At 44.2% G+C, this 20,354-nt stretch overlaps 1 protein-coding gene across 18 annotated transcripts in view; it reads right to left on the bottom strand.

Moving 5' to 3' along the window:
- MAP2 (microtubule associated protein 2) overlaps positions 1-20,354 on the bottom strand; it is a 364,315-nt gene that overhangs the window by 92,699 nt on the left and 251,262 nt on the right. For 17 of the 18 annotated variants that reach the window (XM_019553947.1, XM_019553954.1, XM_019553955.1 and 14 more), the window contains one exon: positions 7,253-7,538. In XM_019553947.1, coding sequence (XP_019409492.1) covers positions 7,253-7,514 — 262 coding nt within the window. In that variant the 5' untranslated portion in view covers positions 7,515-7,538. Of the gene's footprint in view, positions 1-7,252; positions 7,539-18,330; positions 18,434-20,354 lie in introns of all 18 variants that reach the window. The other variant, XM_019553948.1, reaches the window with a different exon arrangement.

The following is a 20,354-nucleotide window of genomic DNA, read 5'->3' as shown; positions in this document are numbered from 1 at the left end:
AGCCAGTGATTTGGCCAGTCGCTGACCTCTCTCTCCGCCTACAGTAAAAATTTTCAGGCGTATCCGATTTTGTCGACTCGTCCATTCTCATCAAGAGTTCTCGAAAGCCTGCTGACTGAAGTCACCTATATGCTTTGCTTAAAAATCTGTATTACTCAGTTTGTAATCTGAACAACAAAATATCTACAGTGCTGTGCTAAATAGCTCAACTTCTCTTTTTACACCGTGCAACCACGACTTCCTTCCTACGCTGCATTCTTCTGTAGTGTAAGTAAAAATAAACTTTCTGTGTAACCAATACGCTTTAAACCTCCTGACTCTGCTCGCTTACCCACCTGTCCGACCACCTTACCCCGCCCGTGTCCAGCTGGTCGTGCCGACCCAGGCCCGCAGGTCAAGGGTACACCGGTCATCGGACGTGACAAAATGGATGAGTGATATGGGCCTGATCCGCAGACCAGATCTAGCATGGGGTCAGAGCATAAGGTCAGTCTCAGGGTGTCATCTGACATGCTGGCCTGGCCCCATGTGCCAGATCTGGTTGTGGAGTGACCCCACATGCTGGTACAATCAGGCATGTGGGGCTGTCATCCAACTTGCAGAGCTCCCCAGAAGGCCAGAAATTTGGCAGCAGGGAACTAGTGGCAGCCTTAATTGCCACGACTTCCAGAGTGGCAAACTGGCTTCTGGTGCTCCCCCAATGCCAAGTTTCTGGGCCTGTGGAAGCCCTATGGGCCAGATAAGACTGGTCTGTGGACCAGATTTGGCTCACAGGCCAGAAGTTGAACACCAGTTGTTCAAAAAAGTTGGATCAGACCACAGCTGCATAGCAAGTGCTATTGAAACTGAAGCAAATCTCTCTGAATCACCCTCATGCTGCAGAGTCAGCATGTGTAATTTTTTCTGCCTGACTGAGGCCCAGACTCCACTGGGGATTGCTGTCTCTCTGCATTGCCCTGCAGATAATTACACTTAGCAGAATGAGGCAGTACAGCGGTCACACAGAGAAATGAGAAGTAAAGTTACTAGACTTCACGGCAGTGAGGCTCTTTATGAGGAAACTGAACCCCAGAATAGAGGAATGGGAAGACAGTGGCAGGATCTGAGATAAGCAGAGGTGAGATGAAAGGCTACACTGGTAAATGAGGGGGGACTAGAGAAGCAAAAAACCAGAAAGAAACAAAAGAGTCACCTTTCAGCATAGGACACCCGGCTGCGTCTGTGTGGAGACATGTACCCAATTGTCTGTTTTAAAAACTGACCCAGGGAATGGGGTCACCAGATTCTTTCCTAAATGCACCCGCTGAACTTGGCTGGACCAAATAAGTCTACAGACTTGTAAAACAAATGATTTCGTTAGGAAGCATTTACATTCATACTGTAACAGAACTAAATCTCCTCAGTTTTCTTTTCTTTTCAGTCTTTTCCTATTCCAGGGGAACAGTATTTGTTTTTATTCCCAGGTGCCCAAATCAAATCCTCTACCCCGCCTCCTTCCCATCATCATGGGGAAGCATGATCACGCATGAAGATAGGCTGCAGATACAAGTGGACCTAGACAGGCTGGCAAGTTGGGCAGATCAGAACCAGATGAGGTGTAACACCGAAAAATGTAAAGACAAACAATCCCCTGCACACCTACAGGCTTGGCAATGCCAATCTGGCCAACACTATGAATGAAAGGGACCTGGGGTAATAATTGACCACAGTATGAATATGAGCTGGCAGTGCAACACTGTAGCAAGCAGAGCAAATAATACTCTGGCATGCATCTCCAGCAAAACCAAGGAAATTATTCTTCCACTCTACTTGGCACTAGTGAGACTGCAGCTGGAGTACTGCATCTAGTTCTGGGTGCTGCACTTCAACAAGGATGTGGGAAAGTTCAAGAGAGTCCAGAGAAGGGCCACCTGTATGATCAGAGACTTGCAAGGCAAGCCATACGAGGTAAGGCTGAGGGACCTGGGACTCTTCAGCCTGAAGAAGAAAAGGCTGCAAGGGGACTTGGTAGCAGCTTACCGCTACATCAGGGGTGTACATTAAGGGGTTGGTGAACAACTGTTCACCAGGGCACACTTGGGGAAAACCAGGAGCAATGGCCACAGTCTCCTGGAAGACCATTTCAGACTCAACATTAGGAATAACTTGTTCACAACCAGGGTGTCCAGACTGTAGAATAAGCTCCCTCCACAGGTGGTGCAATCACCTACCCTTGAGATCTTCAAGAGGAGACTGGACAGTCACCTTGCTGGGGTCACTTGACCCTACTTGTCTTTCCTGCTTGGTGCAGGGGGGCTGGACCCAATGATCTTCCGAGGTCCCTTCCAGCCCCTTACAATCATGATTGACTGCTTATGTTAATCCAATTTCTCATTTACCAAAAATCTCTCATACATTCTTGATTTCAAAGCCCACCCATCTGTCACATGTACTCCTCCTATGGATTCGTACGTTCTTCAGGAGGAGGATCTCTCAACTTACTGATGAGCCACATCAACTTTTCCTGTCTTTCAGCAGTTTCTCCATGACCCAAACCTTTGGGTGTTGTGCTCACCAATGAAGCTTTCTCCATGTATCAGTCTGTCATGATCCCTCACTAAGCACACTGGCCAATAACTGTTTCTTCCTCTGACACTACCTGACTTGAGAACAAAATACCCAGAGAATGGGATTCCAGGCAATTTATCCTGTCTAAGCTTGTTAAAAAACAATTCAACAAATAACTTCATAGGTAACCCAATCCTTTTCCACTGAGTCACTATACATACAGACACATTAACTCTACTTAAGAGGAAAAGACTTCCAGCTACTTTTACCTCAAACTATAAAAAATTGACAGGTTACTCATCATAGCATTACTAAATATAAAGGACATCTAATAACAAATGAATTATAAATGTAGTAAACAAACTTTATGATTTAAAGTTCTTTGCAAGTTAAATATGCGTTGGATTTGTTGAATTAACTGGAGATGAGCTGTGATATCTCTTAAGGTTTGGTAGCTTTTTCCCCTATATTCCTGACTAGGATTTTTTACCAGCCAAGAGGCAGCCATCATTATTGGCCAAAAGACCCTTCCCAGAAATTAATTAGTACCACGATGCTCCTCATATGGGGCCTGTTCCAAAGCCCATTGAGATCAGTTTTTCCAAAGTTAGGCACATATTTATGAACTTTATAATCCATATTTTCCAGGATGAGAAAACATTTTGCCTAGTGAACTTAACATCTGATTTTATATTCTTGGACTTGAGTACCCACTGAAGCGTGTGAGTGTCTGTATGTAGGGGTGGATCAGGGAGGGGCTTGGAGCAGAGGGAAAGTGTGTGGTATGGCGGCTGTATGGTGCATGTGCTCTGTGAGCTCTCTGAGGTCAGCAGCATGTCAGCACAGCTCCTGCCAGAGTGCTGCCTGTGCCATGAGCTCTCTGAGCTCATCAGCTGATTGGTGTGGGGTCTGGCAGCCCCTGTTTTTACAAAGCTCCAGAGCCCAGGGAGCTACCACTGCTGCTACTCATTCCCTCTTTTCCCCCTGCAGTTGAATTCAGTGTTGGGGGAAGGGGGGAGAAGGGGGAGCCATGCTCATCCCCTGGCTCTGGAGCTGCATGGAAGGAGGGGTTGTGACAGGAGCCTGGGATGATCATCTGATGAGCTCACATAGTTCACAGCATGTGCAGAACTTCAGCAGGAGCTGTGCCGACATGCTGCTGACCTCAGAGAGCTCACAGCATATAAGAGCTTAAGGGGGTGTTGTCGCATTCCCCTTGCCTCCATTCTGAATCCATCTGAGCCGTGTGGAATCATGGACCTGTCCTGTTCTCAATAACTGGAAATAAAATAACACAATCAATACAAAGGAATCATTCAGAAGATATTACTGCCCACAGTTTAGTCTTGTTGGATAAGATGGGTGATGCATGTATTTTCACAGCACAGTTCACATTGCCTAAATCGGTTTCTTACTTCTCAACAAGAAAGCAGAAGTGAACACACACACATGCAGAGGGTGGATGGATGGATGGATATTTGAAGGAGCTCCTGCATTACTAACTTGTCTTACTTTTATAAGGTGAAAGGCTAGCAAGAATGATTTTCAAAGGGATATTTGACAATTTTAAAGATGGATCCTGCCCCATACAGTTTTTTTCCACTGACAAAAATGGATGCAGGATCAGACCCTGAGGCTGCCCTTATATCCTGCAGCATGCTTTCTGTCATCAGGTTAGTTCTCTTCCATTTTAAAGGGGACACTGCTGTTCAATAATGCAGCCATTATCAGTATGCTACTGAATGAAATCAACCAAAACCAATGCTACAGCCAGACTCAGAGGATTCCAATATTGAGGTCAGACTCAATAAATCTTAGATAGAGGCTAAAGGATAAAAATAAAGGCAATTTTTAACTGTGCAAACAAAAAATATTAGCTGCAGCGATCAAGTATACATGCTTCCACAATACAGTTATTTTCGCCTTAGTTTCAGTGTTAGGGTGGAGTGTTTTTGTTTCAGCTAGCAATCTTTATCATATCAGTTCGCTCGGGGAACTCTGAGAGCAGGGATGCCTAGTTCATGAATCCCAAACAGGCTTTGTTATAAAATAGGTGCAAAGATGCTGAGCAAGATGATGGCACCTCTGAACTCTGGCAACACAAGCAAAACTGTAGGCACCAAGTAAATTTTCTGGCAAAAACTTAGGTAGCTAAAAATTAACCTATGCAGTTAGACTTGAACTTAAGTGCCTAAATTCTGTCACTATTGCACTTTAAGACCATGTCCAGATAAGCACAGACCTTTGGCTCACCGGGGAGAAGTAGCAGCAGCACACCTTTCTACTTGTCCCCAGGGAATATCCATGCCACATGCACTTTAGCACATGGCAAGTTACCCCAGGGGCTGTAGGGGAGGCTAGAGTCAGCACTGAGCTGGCTCCAGCAGCTTTACCTGGGGTCCTGGGGGCCTTCTGGGGCTGCAGCTGCAGCAATCCTGCCACACAGAGCATGCTGGCAGCAGAGCATGGCTTTGGGCAGCCTGGCTCTGCTTTTTAGCCGCATGTGCTGCTCAGTTTTTTTCCCCCAACAGTTTGTTTTGAGTCCTGAATGGGGGAAAAAAGAAAAGGAGCAGTGCATGCATGGGCAGCGCGACATTGCAGTGCAGAGAACAGCTGACTGTGTAATATGTGGTGCTGCAGATGTGTTTGTGGCGTCGCATACTGCATGGCTGCATCCGGACATGCCCTAGGTGCCTAAGTGTTTTCAGATCAGGCCCAAAATGACTTGCCAAAGATCACAAAAATCATCAGTGGCAGATCAAGGGACTGAAACCAGAATGCTCAAGCTTTAGGCTAGCACCTATCCTTTGCACTATTCTTCTTTTCTTACAGTGGCTAGGATCAGACATAATAAATAATATGATGATCTGAAAATGCAAGTGATGGAGTGATTTTTTTTTTTAAAAGGAACTCTGCATGCCTATTTGGTGCTTATATATGGACTAAAGTTGGTGAATGGGGAAAAAAATAGTTTCTGTTATCTTTCACACAAACAAGCACCACCACAGGTTTACATTATTGACCACGCAGGCATTTATTTCACCTTAACGTCTTCAAATTGTTGCTATCCACAAGGATAATCTCTTAAAAACTAAATCTACATATTTTTAAGAAGGCATATCATTCCAATACAATCCCTTATGAAACTACTTTAGGGCCTGAAAACTCAAAATTGTCTAACTGCAAAGAAATTATAGATAGCATCTCATAAAATGTTCTTGAACAGTTAGTAAATGGTGCTATGATTATCCTCTTAGCATGCATCGATGCATACATCAATGACGCTGGTGTCTGTAAAAGAGATAACTTCCCTTTCCACTGTACATTTGGGTATTAAAGTAGGAGTTTTGCAAAGAAAAAAAATACTTATTTCTAAAAGGGGAAGCCTCTTTGCATAATTCTTTCATTTTCTACAACATGCTTTCTGGGCTTTTTTTTTCCCCCCCAGATACAGCCAAATCTTCAAGTCTTTATAAACTGCCTATAGAATTTATTCACAGACAAACCCCCCAATGATTGCAAACCCCCCAATGATTGCAAAGGGTGATATGCTTGCAGATTAAATACTCCTACTCAGGCTCAGTAGGGTTTTCCTCCTTGAGTAAAGTCTCCAGAATTTGTCTTAGCTAAAGGAAAACAGGGACACTGCATGCAGCAACATATGTTGCTTTTCATGTTCCATGATACCATAACAGATTAAACTCTCATTTCTCCTACACAAGGTTTTCTACTAGCTTTAGTAAGGTTATGCCTGGATTCCATCAGTCGGACACCAGACCCAAGATGACATATTAGTTAATATTTAGACTACTGCTCAGAGGCTTGATTGTGGTAGCATTTCACTAATTTGTGAAATGATGGTCTTTGTCATGAATGGCTAGGGCTATTTCACTAAATCCCATGGCTTTATGTTACAAGCTTATTATTTTGCATGGGAGCTATCGATAGGGTGACAAAGAAGCATTTAGGCTACAAACAGATGTCACATTTATCCCAGGAAAACATTTTCTCTCAGGACAAAGTGTGACTGTTCAGACGCCCATGCCTGTTGTATTTGGATAAACCCTAAAAGGTTTCACAGGATAAGAAGTGCTAACAGTTTGTCCCAGGACATCACAAAGCACATCTAAATGGTTGTCCTGCGCCACCTAATAACTGGCAGAAAAGTGGCAGGACATTCAGTCACTGGCTGAACCCTGACTGGAAGGGTGATGTGAGACTTTTCTGTTCTGGGGCCAACACAGCCATAAGTGGTCCCAGGAACATGCAAGGTTTTTTCCTATCCTTATAAAAGCAAACACCTTGTCTCCCCTCTCACTGGTGGGAAAATGTACTATGTTCACTTTCAGACCAAACTGACTTCAAAGCCAGATGCGACAGGACTGACGTGTTGCTATAGCCATGATGGTCCAAGAAAAGGTATGGGAGGCGAAGTTTTGGTTTTTTGTGGTATCTTTTACTGGACCAAGTGTAGAATTGGAAGAGTAGTTGGACAAGCATTCAAGTTTAGATAAGCACTTCAGCTCTTTCCTACAGCTGAAGAAGGGTGTTTTATGCCTGAAAGCTTGTTCAATTTCTCTTTCCAACTATTGGTCCAATAAAAGAGACCAGAAAAACCCCAAACAAAAGCCAAAACTCTAGCCTCCCATTCAAAGCTAGATATGAGAAAAGAAGGGGAGGATGGGCAGGAGTCTGGTTTTGTTACCTGCGGTTTCTCTGTCTCCTGTGGATAGTTCTCCATTGATCCCATTCTCTTTGGTTCTAGAATATGTGCCTGGTTGCTCACGTTCGCCATAGCTTGCTTCCTCATCCTCCCTGTATGGAAATCCATTGGCACTTCTGACCAGTCCGGCACCTGCACCAGCTTGTTCCTTAATTTCTGGAGAATGTGGGTGTGAAGAAGCCTCTGCTAGTTGACTTGAGGTCCAGTGTGGTGCCTTGGCTTCCTCCTTCCTATCATCTGCCATATTTCCTCTCCTTTACCACCTGTCCTGTAATGCAGTAATAGGAGATATCAGCAGTGCTCAAGATGTGATTTCCCTGGCTCAGTCTGCAACACTAATATAACACATATACATTCCCAACAGCATCTTCAGGAAAACTCAACTCGTAGAGAGGCAAGAGCTTTAGAAGCAAAAGTTTGCTATGCTTGTGCTTCTGAAAACATCAAAGCTTCTGTAAAAGAAACTAACAAAAATAATTACAAAACTCTGGTCCAGAACTTGACCCCAATGGACCAGGCTTAGAGCTTCTGGCACTAAGTTCATAATGGGAGTTAATGTATTGATCAGGTTTTTTTTTAATTTAGTGATTACAGTTAAACATGGAGACAAATAACTGCAAGTGAATCATTCTTTAGGGCAGCAACAATACCTCGTGGTGTTGACAGAGAAGAAGAATGTGATAATTTTCTTAAATAATTCCTGTTATTGTTAATTACTGTTTGTACTGCAGTAACACCAAGGAGACTTTGTCACCAACCAGGACCCTGTTGTATTAACCAGTGTACAAGCAGAACAAAAAAAGTCAATTGCTTTCCCAAGGATTTGACTACCACCTGCTATACATGGCAGAACGTTCCTATAGATGTTCATATCCCTTTCTATGGCAATTTGCAGATAGTTACACAAATTTCTTTTTGTATAACCAACTATTTAGGGAATAGTTGTTTTTCATACAAGCACTTGCATTCTCTTTTGAATAAAGGTAGTTACATATCTGAATAAAAGTAAGTTCATACCCTTCATCTGGTATTCTCCTGTTCAGAATCTTTCAGTCCTCCAAGCAGGAAGCAGACACGGTAGAATGGTGCTAGGCATTTTTGTCACTGCACTAAATAGTGTGGTTTTACATTGAGAGGTGGCTATCTCAGTGTAAACTCCTGGGCTAGGGACAGACATTTAAAAACCCTGAGCCTGAATTGATGCAATTTTTGCAGATTGGTCTAACCTGGCTAGGCTGAACCAGTTTGTAACTGCACAGACTTCTCTCTGGACTGAGGAAATTCAGGCACATGCCTGCAGTGGCTCAGGCTAGAAGGTGGGGGGCACTAGAGCAACTCTTCCTTCTCTCCTACAGTGCTGAGCTGTGGTAGGCGTGGCCAGACCCTAGCAGGACCTCTGGAGGTTGGCCTGTACAGTCCCCGGCTTTTCCCTGCTGCCTGCTCAAGGGGCAGGTGTGTTGCCAGACCTCAGCTCCCTGCTAGCACTCCGAGGCAAGGGGGTGTGTGCAGTGCATGCATCTGTTGCTGATACAGAGTCTTTCAATCTCCCCCCCTGCTTCTCTATAATGTCTGCAGCAAACTGACAGGCAAGCAAGCCATAGGGCAGGGGGAAGGGGCTGATAACAGTGTTTAACACCTCATCAGCAAAACAATAGCTTCTCTCCATTATTTAAACTCTTCTTAAACAGCTTAACAGCTGACGTGTTGATTAGCTTCCAAAAATCCTTAACTGTCATTGTTCTATCTACCTGTCCCTGCGAAATTGGAGACACACACACACACACACACACACACACACACAGACACCTCTCAACATTTGCTAGCATACCACATGCCTGGGGTCCATGAGGCTGGGGTCTGTCCCGTGGGAAATGGGAGGGAGGAAGGAGGGGATCCCTTCTTGTCCAGCAAGCAGTGGGAGCGGGGCTCAGGGCAGGGGGAAGCCAGGCAGACCCTGCTGTGCCTGCAGTCTCTGCAGGAGCTCTGGCCAGGGAGCAGAGGGGAGGAGACAGTCCTTGCCCAACCCAGAGAGCATGCTGGGATGCTGGGGGAGTCTGGTTTATCTTAAACCAGGAAGGGGTCTGAGACAGACATTGCATAAACCAGCTTGAGCCAAATCAGTTAAGTTTGATACTACATTCAACCGGGTTTCTCTCAAACCAGTTTCAGCCATTTTCAACCTGGTTTATGTGCACTGAATATCTATTCTGCTACAGTTTTAAACCAGTTTATGTGTAATGTCCATATCTAGCCCTAACCAGATAAGGCAGTAAAGTTAACCTGATAGTAAGCAAGGAGGTACAGGCTTAATTTAGAATAGCTACATCAAGGTTAAACTGTGCCTTATTTTGACTATATTTTGATGTAAAATCTGGACACAGAACAGTTTTTACTGCAGTAAAGCAAACCTATAGATTGTTGGTTACATATCATGAATAACAAAGGCTGAAAGTCTAAGAGAACAGTTCACAAACAACCACAAATTGGTCATCAAACCTACCAGTCAGGAAAATCCAATGTAGTCATGAGAATCAGAATCAGTTGGTTTGTACACACAGGGCATGTCTACATGCGCAATTAATGCATCTGAATTTTCTCCACAGAAAATTCAGGCTGATTAAAGTGCTCCTGGGTACACATCCACATGGGCACCCACATCAGGAGCAAATTACACTTAACAGGAGCAGCCCAGTCCATGGTGCCAACCCCTAGTTTCCCAGCTTGGGAGGCAGCCCCAATTTGTGTGGGGTAGGGTAGGAGGGGAAGCTGTCCTGGCTTGGTGGGCAGCTCCCTAGCCACGGAGAGATTGGGGTGGGCCCCAAACCCCAAGAGGCTGGGGGAGCTGTTGTCATGGCTAGGTGGGTGGCTGCCTGCCAGTCCCAAGCAGATTGGGACCTGTCCTGATTTCTATGGGGCAGGGAAAGCTGTCCCAACTGCCAGGCAGCTGCCTCAATCTCCACATGGCTGGAAGACAGCATCCCCCCAAGCTGGGACAGCTCTCCCTGCCCCATGTGGGTCCCTGTTGCCTAGGCTGACCAGGAGCATCTACACATGCACTTTGGCATGTGAGTTTAATGTGCTGATTTCTAGTAACTATCAACAAGTACTAGAAAATGGCACATTAGACTAATCTACTGCACAGTAATTGCTGTGCATGTGTAGACTGTGATGCTTTACTGAGCAGCAGATTAGTCTAACATGCAGTAAAGCATCTCATGTAGACACACCCACAGCAAACAGCCAAATCTATCATTTATTAATGAAAATAATTCTGACTCACTCTAATCATATGTTGTAGTTTAGTATCAATAGCTTTTTAAACTACTTACTTTTTTCTTTTAGGGTAAAGTTTTGCTGAAATGTAAATATCAGTAGCCTTTCACAGCAGCCAGTCACTCTATTTAATCCCTTATAAAAGGAAGTAACATATATATTCCCCTGTTACCTTCTTTCTGAAACCTTGGTATTTATAGAAACAGCACTGTATGTATCAGGTACTAACTAGCATGCTTCCATCAGGAAGTTTGACTGAGTAAAGACTGTTGTAGGTGGCTTTAGTTTTGAGCAGAACATTTCTACTCTGCATTGAAAATGGCAGGTTTAAAAGAATGACAAGGTATCTTGAGATTAAAAGAACTTCTGTATCTCAGTCAATTATAGAAATATTAACTTTCATTTTAACTAGGCCCTGCTCTTTGGTTTCTCCTCTCCCCTTATGTTCTTCTGTAATCCTTATGAAAGAGGTTTTGGTTGATACAATGAGAGACAGGAAGCTACAGTACAGTCATCTATTCATAAACATTTTATAATCAAAGGTCTTTCCAAAAGCATAAGGTCACAGGCCAAATTCTTCCCTCTGGAAAAACATGTTAACACTCAACAAAAATCAATGGAGTTCACTGAAACTGTAATTTAAGGGCAGAAATTAGGTTGCTCTGTGAAAAAAAGGAGGCGGCACTCAATTCTGTTTCTTTTTTATGTTGAGCAAACTCTATTAAGAACTTCTATCTATTGAATCAAACTGTCCATCCTAGGCATTTTGAGCCTGATCCAAAGGCCCACTGGAGTCCATAAGGGCCTTACCACTGCCTTTAGAGGATCTTGTACGCATATCAGATTCTAACTCCAGCAGTTATTCTCTACAGAAATGAGTACAGAGTAGCCAAGGGTTTTCATGTTGAGAAGGATTATATAAGTGGAAAGCAGAGTGAAAGCATTTTTGAAAATCCTGTTGATAAAAGTGATGGTTCTTGTCCCCAGTCTAATAATCCTAATGCTATTATCTGAAGTGTCTGGTCCTCATCCAAGTTGAACACTTCTTCCTTCTCTTCAAACTATTTTGGAAGAGTGTTCACATTCTTATAATGGGCCATACTACAGAAAGTCCTTTGTGAAAGTAACAGAAGTGCTTTTATCTTTAAAAATAAATACAGTGGGCGGGCTTCAGTGGTAGTTGTATGTATCTGGGGTCAGAATTTGGCTCAGTGTACATAATAGATGGTTACAGACTGAAACATGGGTGACTCCATTCTTGACTCTCTGTTATTCATCAAGTGCTCTCACAGTTTATAATGCTAGTAGAAACATTGAGAGTGAGTCACAATATATCTTTGTGTTCACAGCAGTGATGACTACTAGCCATAATGCATAATGTCACAAATCAAGGCACTTAGAATACAGCATAAATCCCATCATGCCAGGTGCACTTTTTAGCGTTGCTTATTTTTTGCCATTTAATTTAATCCAACTTCATCACAAAAATTATTAAGTTAAATAACAGCATAGGAAAATGCAAAGTGGGTAAGTACGGAAGCAGGGTCTTAACAGTGTTAAATACAAAACTGAAAAGAAAAGAGAGTCTTTATGATTTTTTCTTATACACTTAATGTACACCGTTTCAAAGAATTTTAGAAAGTCACTTTGCTTTTTCCACTGTAGTTTTTGGTTCCCTGTCAAAGCTTTTATGAAGGCCCTTGAAATAACAAAAACAGATACTACATCCTCTTGAAATGTCATGTCTCCATGGTTAATGAACTGTGACATTTCTCATCCCTCATTCCTTTCTGATTCTAGTGATATCTAATTATGAAGAAATACTCAGCAGCAGCCTTAAGGGTATGTTCTTTCCCACTCTGTCACCACTCTCTTCAGTGAATTTAGCAGTGGCAAAGGGGTCTGGTAGTGCAGAATTAGATACTGAGGTCCTTTGTTTATACACAGAGTAGCTGACTGTGAATTAAACAGATGCTTGTGCATTTCTGGCACCAAGCCAGAACTTAGAAGACGTGGATTCAGTTGGCAGTGCCACCAAATTTCCTTGGTAACCTTGTGCAAGTCACTTCATCCTTTTGTGCCTCATTAATAAAATGAGGGTAATTTTATTTCCTTTATCTTTCTTGTCTAATTAAGATGAAAGATCCTTGAAACAGGGACTATCTCTTACTAGGTACATGCATAGCACCAAGAACATTGGGTTCTCTTTCTCCAGTCAGGTCTCTGGGCACTGCTGTAGTACAAGTAAATGAGCTGGGATAGCCAGAATCTGCAGGGTGTAGGCCATGCTAGCCCATGTGTGCTTCAACCCTGGCCTTAGGAAAAATAAAGTAAGGAAATCTCTAGAGCCAAGGAGGGTCTCATTTTTTTCCATGAGGGCTGGGGGGGACAGTCATGACTTGCAGGTGGGCTAGGGAAGCAGATGAGACCCATGGATGAGGTTGGGGGAGGCAGGTGTGACACATGGGTGGGATGGGGGGGGGCAAGCATGATCTGCGGGTAGGGTGAGGGGGGCAGGTACAACCCACAGGGTTTTGCTGGGATCTGGGAGAGTCTGGCTGGGTCCATGGGGGAGCTTTGGGGGATCAGGAGCTACTTTTAGCCCCCTGACCCATCCATAGCAAACCTATTCCCCCATTTCTCCTGCCCCTCCCTGCATCAGGACTTATTTGCTCAGTTCCAGCAGCAGCAAATACAGGTAAGAGTGGCTGCACCCAGAGCAGCTTGTGGGATGGGGGTTGAGAGGGCTAGCTGGGCTGGGGGGAGAGGCAAAAAATAGCCCAGTACAGGGTTGGGGGGTGAAAAGAGCAGCCCTGGGGCTAGTGGCTGAGTTTTCCCAGCCCTGGGGCTGTGCAAGGAAAGCGTACAGAAGATCCATGCACAGGTCTGAATGAGTGTAATCCAGGTTTATCTTAAACCTGGTTCTGGAATTTCTGTACAGTTATAGGTTTAGACTGATTGTTGGTCACTGAGACCAGGTCTGTAAGTGTAAGGTCGGCACCAGGACGAGCTAGGTTTAAATTGGGCAACTGTTTTGAACCTGATTTAACTTCCTGAATGCCTGTACTTAGCCCTAGTCCAACTCTCTGCTCAAGGCAGGATCAACTTTATCTAAACCATCCTATATAAGTGTTTCTCTGACCTATTCTTTAAACTGCAAAAACAACCTTTTTACACAACTACTATGGAAAATGCTACAAACCACCAAGAACACCCTAACTTGCCATGGATAAAGAAAGGGAGCAGAAACACTGTCAATGCCCTACCACTGCAAAGACAGGAGGTAATTATTAAATACATTTGAGAGATCCAACGAAAAAAAACATGTTCCCTGCTTAAGGAAAGCAACGCTCCTTCTCCTTGCCAATTTGAGAGTAGGGTAAAATTCCTTCCAGATCCTAACTGTGGCAACTGGTCTGACCCTGACAGAACGGATCCTTGAGTCCCAGCTGGAGCCTCAGCACACCCCCACCAAAATCCCCAGCCTTGCCTGCAGCTAACACCCAATGCTTCTGAGGAAAATGAGAAGAATCCTCCCCCCCCACCCCATCACCTGCAACAACAGGAGGGGAAAATTTTTTCCCCCGCTCCATGTGGCAAACAGCAAAGCCCAGAAGCACTGAAAAACCAAATGCCCTCCACTCTGCCCCACTGCAAACAAAAATCCATACATTACACACCCCATCTGGAGAGCCATAACTCTCCTTTGGGTCATCTTACCCCCTCCATAAACTTGTTCCAGCTCTTTAATTTTGTTTCATAACCAAGCCAGTTATGGAACTCTACTTCATTCCCATGCTGCTAAGCACAATCTTTTCCAATTTCCACCTGCTCTGGACTGCAGAGCATTTTAAATCATTTCCCTGGCTTCTAATTATTGCATTTCACAGCCCACTCCAGGTATTTCTACTCCTAACTACCCTGACCAATACTTATCCAACCTCTTCCTGAAAAACCCCAAGGAAGGAGATTTCAAAACATCCCTAGGCTTTTAGGGTAGTCAGTTCTAACAGCGAAGAAGTTTTTCCCGTTATCCAGAAGGGCTGTGAGAAATGTTGGCAGCTGTTTCATTTCAGAGGTGTTCTGGGCTGTTTTGGCACACAAAATACCAAACACAAATCAAAACAGAAGGCTGCAAAACATCTCCAAAATGAAATGAGGCATCTGAAATGTTTCGGAAATGTTTTGGAAAATTTTTGAGCTTTGGAGCCGGGCTTATAGGGAAACAGCTGTACGCTGCTGCCCTGCTACACACCCTGGCTCTGCAGGGAGCAGAGATACACACTGGGGGCTCCTCACCGCCAGTGCCCAACCCACGCTGTCCCAGCAACGTGGGGCTGTGTGGGGTGGGCAGTGGTGTCGAGCAGACCCTGGCATGAATCGCTGCTCTCAGTGGAGCCAGGTTGCACAGCAGGGACAAGCACTGCCTTGCCACGCGACCTGGCTCCGCAGGGAGCAGAGATCTGCACCAGGGGCCTCCTTACCACCACTGCCTGCCTGGCACTGCCCCAGTGATGCGGGGCTGCGTGGAGTGGGCAGCAGTGGTGAGGAGACCCCAGGCGTGGATCTCTGCTCCCTGATGAACCAGGTCGTGCAGGTTTGCTCACCACTCTGCCCTGCGACCCAGTGTGACAGGGGTCAGAGATCTGCACGGGGGTCTCCTCACCTCCACAGAGGGCAGCAGCCCCCCCCTTCCCTGGGTGAGCCACCTACAGCCCTGTCCTCCCCCCACTGGGGCCCTGCAGCCCCTGGCTCCAAGCCCCACCTGGCTGGGCAGTAGGGCTGTGTGAAGCTTGCAGCCTGTTTGAAACAGATTTGGAGGAGATCTGGTGGAGTTGAATCTCCTAAACAGATTTGGCCGAAATGAAACAGGATCATGATCCAGAACACCAAAATGAATCACTGTCCTCTGAAATGATTGAATCCAAAACCAAATCAAAACAGAGCTGTTAAACACAGCTCTAATATCCTGTTTAAACTTATTTGTTGCAATTTCAAGCCATTGTTACAGGTTCTATTCTCTACAGCACAGGTCTTTTCCCTCTTCTTTATGACAGCTTTTCAGGTATTTGACTATTGCTGTCATGTCCTATCTTAATAACCTTTTCTGCAAGCTGAACACGCTTCTTTTTCTCAATCGCTCCTTGCGTGGCTTGCCTTCTAAGCCCTTTATCATTTTGGCCGCCTACCTCTCTAACTTCTCCATGACATTTTTAAAATAGAGCCCAGAAACGTACTAACTAGTGCCTTCGGTTGAGGCCCAACTAGTGCTGAATAGAGTTGCACTATTACCTCCCATGTCTTACAATAATCCTTCTGTTAATGGAGTCCAGAACTGCATTACTCTTTTTTGTAGTTGTTCTGAATAATAAGATTTCTGTAAAGAGAAGGCCTGAGACTACAACACACACAGATAATCAAAAGGCTACTGGACAGTAACAAATCTTAGTATTAAGCACCCTTATCTATAGTAGCAGCCCTAAAGACACGCTTCTGTTGCACAGGGTATGAGCAGGCATTACATCTAGATAAAACTACCGAGGGTTATGTGGATCTAAATGCTGATCTGTGCAGATGTTTGTGGGGTTTAAATCAAGCCAAAAATGGCAAGCCTGATCTTAGTTCACCTGAGTAGGCCAACTAACTTAGATTGTACATGTCTGGAGCGAGGCTCCGGCACTGGAAAAGCTCAGCCACTCACCAGAGCCTTGGGGCTACACTGTTCTTGCACCCTCATCCTGGCTGGGCTATTTTTATCCATCCAACTTGCCCACCTGCAGATGGACAACCCGCTCTGTGGACCCACCACCTCCCCGAAGACCTCCCCCTCAAGCTACTTACAGCAGGTTTCTGGTGCAGTTCCTGCCACCAGTGGGTGCATGCCTGCATGTGTCACTCCCAGTCTACAATCATGCAGCTTAAAGCAAGCCATATGATTGTAAACTGGGTGTGGCAAACTTTTATAAGCACCTTCAAGCTGTGCACTGGTTGGGCACTACACTGTCTAAAGTAGAACCTCTTACCTTTTAACAGAAACTACAGCAGTATGTGACCTGTACTCTCTTCAGCCTTTTGAGATCCATATTGCGACAGAAGAAATTTAAATAAATTAGACAATACAGAGCCAAGCTCACCAAAAGTCCATAGCTTGAAGCTGCCTTGCCTTTTAACATGAACTTCATGTTCAAGTTGTATCCAACCAAAATGTTCCTAACCCACCCATGATGAATCCCCTACAACCAAATGTAACGAAAGCAGTTTGCAAAGCCAACTGTAACACTGAGCTAAATGTTTCCACTAACTGTCCTACACAAGGGTGTTCTGTGAGCACATTCCCAGCACAGCAATCTTCTGGGGAGACAGCTTTTGTAACTGGCCTAATGCTGATCCCTTTGAAGTCAGTGAAAAAACTGCCCATTGACTTCAAAGGGTGAAAGTTATACCAATGCAGCCTGCTTTTGCCAAGCCCACCCCAATCTTTTACTCTTGTGTTCTGTGAAGCTATTCATCAGTTGGACAAGGATATTAGATTTCAAGAAACCAAATTTTACTTAATTAAGAAAGCCAGTGAGCCAGATGCAGAGAAGAATGATTAAAATTCAGAAGCATAGGAGAAAACACAAAGATCCTAAAAGAAGGGACAGCAGGGACAGGCAATCTTTAAGAAAACTGGGAAAAGGCTAGAAGGCAGAAAACCCCCAGGTGATGCAATGCTAGCCAAAGGGTTATTCTGGAACAGAATGAACTTTTTACAAATATTTCAAAGAAAAAATATATTAAAGAAAAGCAGATCCATAGATAATCAAGGAGGGGGAAGGAATGAAATAAAGGCTATCTCCAGAACAGTGGGATACTATGCTCCTTTTCAAAATCTGCCTTATTTGAAGAATACAGCTAATGACCTCACTGAACCACTGACAATTAGTTCCAAGAAGTTAAACAGAAGTGAGAAGAAACGCAGATGTAATAAAGGTCAACATATAGAAAACAGGAGATTTAGATATCAATTTGAAATTCCCAATTGCCTTCTTAAAAGCACTTTTAAGAAGTTCAGGTTTCATTTCTATAAGTAATAAAATAATGGAACACTTATTAAAAAAGATGTTCCAAGCATCAAGAAAGTGACTGGAGCTTGAGCAATAAGCTATTTAAAAATTATGCCCTGCTAGACAAATTGAATTACTTTTTTTTAAAGATTTATAAAACTGAATGTATGAAAAGAATGTGCTAGAAGTTAGATTGTGTATGTGTTATCCTGGCCAGGTCCCATTGAAATTAATGGCAGAAATCAATGAGGCTAGATTTCCCCCCTGTATTTCTGTGTAACATGTAAGTTCTAGGTTTCTCAAATTTTATTCTCAGTATCGTTTTACATATAAGTGCTGACTATTTGTTTAATTAAAAATGATCATACTTGAAACATGATATATCAAACTGAGGGAAATGTCTAATGTCAAAGACAAGTATCATGCTAAATCCCACCTTATTTAGTATTTTCATTCATGCTCTAGAAGAAGCAAAAGCATCAACAAAATTGCTGGCTGATCCTCAATAACTAGGGATGCAATAAGCCAGTGGAGAGAACTATACAGTCTAAGATACACTTCATCACAGACCCTACACAGGACAAAATGATTTGCACAGTAATTTATAGTCTATTTCCCTATGATCCTATACTTTCTCCTTACCCGCTATGCAGATTACTACTTAACAGTTAGATCCCTGTTTCTTTAAAGTACCAGCAAGACTATCTGTAAAACAAAGTGAACAGAGTTTATATTACTCACATTTACGTTCTTTTTTGAGGGCTTTCCCCGCCATACAGGTAAATGATTGCTGTGCATTTCCTGTAGAATATGCTTCAAAACATGTTTTTCACTGTTCCTTCAACTATAAAAATCAATGGAAAATACCAGAGATGCCTGAATTGTAGGATGAAGAAAAGAATCTCACTATGTTAAAACTGAGGACATTTACCGCAATCTGTATCCTTGCCAGAGCTGAAAATGAGGAACAGATCAAGTCTCCTAGGCAGTCAATCAGACTTATGAAGCTGGCACTGCAGTGAGTAATTAGGGAGCCAGACAAATAGTCGCTCATGATCCAGTGATTTTCTTCTCCTTCTTTCAGAGTTGTCCTCTATAAGCACAAAAACGTTTAAAGCCCTCCTTGAGTTTCCCTCTATTGGTCTGGAGAAAGGTGCAAGAAAAGAGGTGGAGAAGGGGGAGTGTCACAGTTGTTTCTGATCTATTTAGTCTGCATAACTATGGGCTTTGGGTGTGGGGCTAGCTGTATTCTCCTGGCTAAGAGTCAGAGTTTTGCCAATATATGAATGAAAGTCAGATTTCAAATTAGACTGTCTCATTTTACAAACTGAAAAAATATTTGATGGAACCACAAGCTTTAAAAAAAGTTCCCTTTAATGGGTTTTGGGTTTGGGTCCTAATGAGGTAGAACGTTTAATCACTGCGCAGTGATTTGCTCTACATCATATTAACCTACTGTTTTCGATTCGATTTGCTTAGTTACAAACAATCAGAACCATAATTTTAGACTAGACATTTTGATTTTCCCTCAAGTACAAAGGGCCTAATCCAAAGTCCCCTGAAGGCAATGGAAAGATTTTCACTGGAGAGTGGGTCAGGCCCATACTGTCTCAATGTCATGTGCAGTCAAGCACAAAAGATGGAAACTAGTGAACAAAAAATTAAAACCTAGGGGGAAGTTAGGGTTGCCAACTCTGTTTGAATCTATTCTGGGAGGTTTCCGGAATGCCAACGTGCCCACGACACACAATGAGAACATGCCCACGTGTTTGCATATATCAGTTATGGATTGCGGTGCATAAACTTTATGTCAGGAAGGCACATGCACATTACTATTACATTTTAAAAACCCACTAGACTACTGTATAAATTGGATTCAACATTTAATATTTATTTTAATGAATGCCCTATCATTTATCTCCCAAGTGACTCTCAGCAGTCTCCTAGGCTAGGAACACAAGTTACACAAACCAGTTTAAGTGATCAGGAACTGGTTTAAACCTGTAACAGAACAGAACATTTCAGTACACTTACACCATTTTCAAAATGGCTGAAACTGATTTAAAATAAACCTGGATGGATGTAGTATTAGACTTAACTGATTTAGGTTAAACCAGTTTATGGAACTTCTGTCCCAGATTCCCTCCCAGTTCAACTTAACTCACAGTTGGGTGACTTTTCCATCCCCCGGGGTGGCAGCCCTGGCTCCTCCTTGGCTGAGGGAATCAGCCTGGCTCCCAGATGGGGTTGGGGAAGTAAATCTCCCACTGTGGGCTTCCCGTCCTGCTGGGCACAGGCTGGGTGGAGGTTCAGAGCTGGGCAGGGTGGGGGCATTCCCCCTGCCCCCACCTCAGCCAGCCAGCTGGCCAAGGAGGGGTAGGCAGGTGACTGGCTCGGCTCCAGCTCTGGGTGCGGGGGAGAAGAGGGGGAGAAATGCCTTGCTGGGGGCTTCCACCATCCCTCTTTATGCCCACACCAGGGAGAGGTCGGGGGTTCAGTGCAGGGTTGGGGGGGTTCTCCCTCACCCTCTTCCAGCCAGACTGAGGAGCAGGCGTTGCTAGGGGGACCAGGTCCAGGGACAGGGGGAGGATGAAATGCCTGGCTGGGGGCTCACCCTCCCTTCCTAAGCACTGGGGGAAACTGGGGACCAAATGGGGGGGTTCCCCCCACCTTCCTCAGCTGGCTGGAGACTGAAGAGAGGGCATGGCTGGGGGAAATCACCCATCTCCTGGCTCACTGCAGTGGCCAGCAGGCTGGAGGGTGTG

Source organism: Crocodylus porosus, unplaced genomic scaffold, assembly GCF_001723895.1.
Source record: "Crocodylus porosus isolate Cpor-Errol unplaced genomic scaffold, CroPor_comp1, whole genome shotgun sequence".
In the NCBI taxonomy this organism is placed as follows: Eukaryota; Metazoa; Chordata; order Crocodylia; family Crocodylidae; genus Crocodylus; species Crocodylus porosus.
The sequence above is the reverse complement of the archived record's forward strand: the minus strand, read 5'-3'. Positions and strand labels throughout refer to the sequence as shown.